We start from the raw sequence: 5,989 nt of genomic DNA, 5'->3' as shown, positions 1-5,989 counted from the left end.
ATGTTCTTGATGTCATCCCACAACTCTTCTGGTCTTCGGTCTTTAGTGTTTAATGTATCAAATCTGTTCTTCAGATGATCTCTAAATTCAGGTGGGATATGTTTGAGGTTGTATTTTGGCTCATGTGGACTTGTTTTCATTTTCTTCAGCTTCACTTTGAATTTGCATATGAGTAATTGATGGTGTTGCCCCTGGCCTTGTTTTCACTGATGATATGGAGCTTTCCATCTTCTCTGGATAGGGTCCCATATTCCACTTGTGCTCTTCTCCCTTGATGGTCCTAGGGTCCTGTGTTTCTGGACTGTAAGTTTAAATAATACTCCCTCGTTTTTGTTACTAAACGTCTACCTTTACAGTTGAGACAGCCACACTAATCATGATAACAATTACTCATTATTGCATGGATTCAGTTTTATAGATCGATTCTTCAGGATAGTTTCTGTAGACACGACACAGGATATGTTGTAAAGAAACTGAGTGGCAGCATGCACTGTAACCCCAGAGAAAGAATACATCCTTTCTGAGGATTGCCCATGAACCTGTTGGCCTAGTTTCCACTGTGATATTTCCTTTTGATACAGATCGCTTAACTTTCACCTGAGGAAGCTCTGACTGTCCACTACCAGGGCATCTTTTGCGCATGCTATTTCATTGATTTTTTTCATCTTATTCTTATCTCAAGGTCGGGTATCCGAAGTCCAACCTAGAGAAATGCCCTGGAAGCTGCAGAGAAGGAAGCGCGGTAAGAGGAAGCTGGTGATGGCCTCTCCAGCTCTGTAGATAACCCACAGGTCATCCTGAAATACAGGACTGTCAACCTGGATTTCAGCAGACTTGGTGGTGGTTTGACTTTGTATTACATTCTGGATGCCAGTAATTATGTTCATTTGGTGAGTGCTACTGTCCAGATACCCAGTGGAGTGGAGTGGAGATGCTGGTAGGGTTAGTTGGTGTTTACAGCTGTTCTTGATCTCTTATCAGATGCCAAATGCCTGAAGGGACAATTTCGAGCCCAGCCTTCATTTAGTCCCTTTGAAGAGTCAGTCTGCCCTGTGGTTATAGTGTTGTTGTTTAGCCACCTGTGTTGGTTTCACTGTTTTCTCTCTCAGCCTTGCTTTTTCTATTTTAACAGCTGTTTTCTTTTTTACCACAGTATTTGATCACATGTGCATTTCCATTATCTGCTCATAAGTATTTTCAAAGTTGTTTCTTACTGTTTACTGAAATGGAGCTTTTCAGTGGCATCCCAAAGTCCTCAGTGGTGTCTTCAAACAGCAGGAAAAGAGTCAGACTTTCTCAGAGCCCTGTTCCCTTAGTGATGCCAATGTGGCAACCAGAGGTGCTGCCTAGTAGCATTAACCTCATGTCCCTTTCAGATCCCTAGGGCTAGTCAGAAGAATACTCCTGAACTCTCTCATACTATCACCCCCACCCTTTGGCACTAATCTATGAAGCAAGTAAGCTTTTTGGAAAGTCCCTGCCTTGGAGAGCCAAATAACTAGGCCCATTTCTACAGATATGATGAGCCCAGAGGCCCTTGAGTGCTAGTCTCTGTGCACCCCCCCCCCCAAAGAAGAGGAGGTTCATCAGTAGCTTAGGCTGTGTAGGTGGACCTCCTCCATCACCTTTGGCAAGTTACTTACCCTCTATCACTAAGCCTCATCTTCTTCATTTGTAAAATGAGGCTAATAATACTTTCCCCACAGGACTGTCATGAAGAGTATTCCTTCAACAGCCATCCATTTAGCTCCTACTGTATACCAGGCCCTGTTAGTCACAAATAGCACAGAACGCAGCATGTACATAAGATGAAGTGATGGCTGTCTTCAGGGAGCTATTTATAGCTCGGTGATTAAAGAAAGCATATTGTAGAAGGTGGCCTGAGAGAGAAGATCCGAAAGGTGACCACGGATTGTCATGTACAGATAAAACAGAACACATCCAGGTAGAGGGGACAGTAAGTTCAAAGCCATGATACAGACACAAACTTGGTATGGCAGGCAGAAAGATTGGGAAAGTGGTCAGAGATATGGATGAAGAGAGGAGCTTAAACTGTAGGTGTTCAGTCTGCATTAAACAAGTCATCCAAGAAGCTGGACTAGATCCAGATTAGAGGAATACTCACTAACAACCTGTGATATGCAGGTGACAGATCTTTGTTGTTTGCTGCAAGTGAAGAGGACTTAATGCACCTAGTGCATCAAATGCATCAAAGACTACAACCTTCAGTATGGATTACACCTCAACCCAAAGAAAACAAAAACTGTACCAATCCAATAAGCAACATCATGATAAATGGAGAAAATTAGTTGTCAAGAATTTCATTTTACTTGAATCCATAATCAATAGTCATGGAAACAGTCAAGAAATCAAAGGACATACTGCATAGGGCAAATCTGCTGCAAAAACGTCTTTAAAGTGTTAAAAAGCAAAGATGTCATCTTGAAGACTAACGTGCTTCTAACACACCTGTGGTATTTTCCAGTGCCTTACATTACATGTGAGTGCTGGACAATGAATAAGGAAGACAAGGACGAATTGATGCCTTTGAAATACAGTGTTGGTGAAGACTACTGAAGACAAACCGTGGACTGCCAAAAAAGGAACAAACGGGTCTTTTGTTTGTTTGAAGTAGTACAGATGGAATGCTCCTTAGAAGCCAGGATGGCCAGACTTCGTCTCATGTGCTTTATTGAGAAGCCACTCTCTTGAGAAGGACATCATGCTTGGTAAAGTAGAAGGTTACTGGGGAAAAGGAAGCCCTTTAACAAGATGGAGTGACACAGTGGTCCAACAGTGGGCTCAAACACAGCAATGACTGTGAGGACAGCACAGGACGGGACAGGGTTCTGTTTGGTTGGACATGAATTGGAAGCAATTCAAAAGCACCTACAAACAGTAAAGGCAAAAGTTTTGGATTTTATTCTGGATCTAGTGGGACTCTACTGGAAAGAAGTAAGCAAAGAGATAATGTATCTTGTAGAACATATGGCAGAAACAACAGAAGCAGACAAGGAGAGAGGTATGCTTTGCTTAGGGTCGAAACAATGCAAATGGGCGGAAGTGCTTAGATGTGGGATGTATTTTGTAGCTAAGACACAGTGGGCCTTGCTGGTAGATTGGATGTGGAGTGTGTAAGAAAAGAAGGCTGAAGGGTGACCCCTGGATTCCGACCTGAGCATCTCTTGATATGAGAATGAAGATTAGCAGCATGAGTTTAAGAAACTAACAGTTGGGATTCAGACATGTTGAAGTTGAATATTTAAGACAGTGAATTTTATGAAGCTAGAGGTTTGAGCATGCAGATGATACTTGGTCTTGAAACTGGGTTAGGTCACTAGGGAAAGTACAGAGGTGTAAGAGGACCAAGGATCCAGGCCCGGAGCACTCTGGGATGGAATTTCAGTAATGCTCATTGCTGTCAAGTTGATTTCTGACTCAGAGCAAGCCTATAGGGCAGCATACATCTGCCCCATGGGACTTGTTTCAAGGCTGAGAGTCTTTTTTTTTGGGAAGTCTTTTTGGAAGCAGATTACCACATCTTTCTCCTGTGGCGTGTCTGATAGGTGTGCACCGCCCATCTTTTGGTTAGCACCCAAGTGTTTAAGCACTGTGCCACCAGGGTTCCTTACACAGTGTTTGGTCCATAGTAAATGCCAAAACGTTTGCTGCTGTAGATATCAGGGCTAATTTCTTCAAGGTGTCTTCAGCTTCAAGCACATAAAAGGTAGGTGAAGCCAAACGTCACCATTCTGCTATCTCTTGTTCGGTCTTCAGGGGCCTGTGTTTACACTTCTGTTTTACTGAAAGTCTTGGATGTTTCTTCAGGAAATGACCTTGGAAAGGACTTTGTTACATCAAGTGTACTAGGTGGGGCAAGAGCCTCTAAAGTCTTGTGCATAGAAACACTGTTAGTTGGTGGTTTTACTAAAATGCCTCTGGGCACTAACTGAGAAGAAAATAATAAGTAGCAGAGTGGTTACAAATCAGGCTGCTAACCTCAAGCTCGGCAGTTCGAAACTACCAGCCATTCTGTGGGAGAAAGATGAGGCTTTCTGCTCCCATAAAGATTTAGAGCCTCAAAAACCCTGTACAGGGTCACTATGAGTCGGAACCAACTCTACAGTACTCAACAAAGGAGCTCTGGTAGCGTAGTGTTTATGAATTGGGGTGCAAACCTTAAGGTCGGCAGTTCGAAACTACCAGCCAGCCATTCCATGGGAGAAAGATGAGGCTTTCTGATTCCGTAAACATTTAGAGCCTCGGAAACCCTGTACAGGGTCACTCACTATGAGTCGGAACCAACTCCACGGCACATAATAACAACAATAACAACCAACATAGTAAGCAGGAAATGGCTACAATGTGATGCCACCACTTACCCAGGACGGATTGTTGGGATGAAGCCTGGGTGGTTGTTGTCAAGTGTTATTGGGTTGATTTTGACTCACAGTAGCCCTGTGTAGGGTTTCTAGGGCTCTTAACCGTCATCACCGGAGCAGAAAGCCTCATCTTTCTCCTGCAGAGCAGCTGGTGGCCTTGAACCACTGACCTTGTGGTTTGCAGTCCAGTGCTTATCAAATGGAGCCACTGCGCTCCAAGCCTGGGTAGAGATGCTAAAGCACTGTTCCTAAGAACTTCCACAAATCACTCCAGAAGAAGCAGGGAAGGCCCAGCTCTCTGAGTTCACTGACAGCGAGGTCAGAGTTTTTCACAGTTCCCTCTTATCTGTGACCCCTTAGGGTACCACTAATTTTAAATCAAAAGAGGTGGCTGAAATGTGGTTTCTCTGTCACAGTGATGGGAATTGGTAGATCCATAAAGGGAACCATGTAGACTTTGTGCTTCAAATGTTAAGCAAAACCTGACTTCCATAGCTCTGTCAGTAAAAGCCATAATAAAGAATGAATGAATGCCAGTGTATGCTTTGGTCTTTTCCCTGTAAAGGGTCTGCTGTTCCATGTCATGGACCACATGTACCTCAGACCCAGCAGGTGTGCATCGAATATGAGAGAGAGGAGACTGTGGTGAGTCCCTGGATATTACCTTCAGAAATCCAGAAGATTCTTCATGCAAGTCATGATTCCCTTCTGCAAGTGAGTATTATTCCAGACTTCAGTTTGCCTAGTGAGTCCTCTATTCTTCAGGGATTTGGCTGGTGGTATTGTGGGATATAGACATAATGAAAGTTAGGTCAGTCTGAAGCAGTGATTCAAGTCACTTACACTTCTGGCTTAGCACCCCACATTTATCGCTAAGAATTCTTAACTTTGTCTATTCTTTTTAACAAAAAAAAACATAAGAACAGGTCATTGTAGCACAGACATACAAATCTTTCTGTCCATTGTTCAGATCTAGTGCTGAGCATGGAGCTGGGCTGGGAAACCACAGCCCTGGTTTCCTTCAGTTCTGTGATGGAAGAGCAACTCTAGAAACCTTGAAAAGCTTCCTTCTGGTTCCACGTGGTTTTTTCTCTGGGGCTAGGACCACCACTGACCTTCTCTATCGTTGGTAGGACTTGTTAGTGTCTGAAGAGGAGGCGGCAGAGCTTTCTGCAGCGGGGAGTGGTGCAGGCAGCATGTCCGAGAGCACCGGCAGCATCCTCAGCAGGCTGGACTGGAGTGCTGTTGAAGACATGGTGGCTGGAGTGGAGGACACTGGGCCCTGAGCCTGTAAGACCTGAAAGCCATTTTTTCCCCAAGAAAGCTTGGCCCCTCAGTGACACAGCACTGGGAGATTTGTGGATTTAAGTGAAAGGAATAAGCAATGTGAATTTGTCATCTCTAGCCATGTTACTATTACATGGATTAGTTACTTCAAGGGGAAAAATAAAGAATTTCAATAATTTTGCCTTCATGTGGAAAGGGTGGTTTAAATGTAGATTTATTATGTTTTTGTGTTTGCCTCACCTGGAGGCATAATAAAAAAAGATAAATTTCTTTCAAATCAAGTTTGTATAATATTTGAACTACTTACAATAAAAGTTATA

At 43.4% G+C, this 5,989-nt stretch overlaps 1 protein-coding gene across 1 annotated transcript in view; it reads left to right on the top strand.

The window, feature by feature from the left end:
• LOC102811747 (chromosome unknown open reading frame, human C5orf42) overlaps positions 1-5,668 on the top strand; it is a 190,709-nt gene extending 185,041 nt beyond the window's left edge. Inside the window, 3 exon segments of the mRNA XM_006876934.1 lie at positions 683-742; positions 4,948-5,096; positions 5,516-5,668. Coding sequence (XP_006876996.1) covers positions 683-742; positions 4,948-5,096; positions 5,516-5,668 — 362 coding nt within the window.
• Positions 5,669-5,989: the final 321 nt, after the last annotated feature.

This window comes from Chrysochloris asiatica, unplaced genomic scaffold, assembly GCF_000296735.1.
Source record: "Chrysochloris asiatica unplaced genomic scaffold, ChrAsi1.0 scaffold00430, whole genome shotgun sequence".
In the NCBI taxonomy this organism is placed as follows: domain Eukaryota; kingdom Metazoa; phylum Chordata; class Mammalia; order Afrosoricida; family Chrysochloridae; genus Chrysochloris; species Chrysochloris asiatica.
The sequence above is the reverse complement of the archived record's forward strand: the minus strand, read 5'-3'. Positions and strand labels throughout refer to the sequence as shown.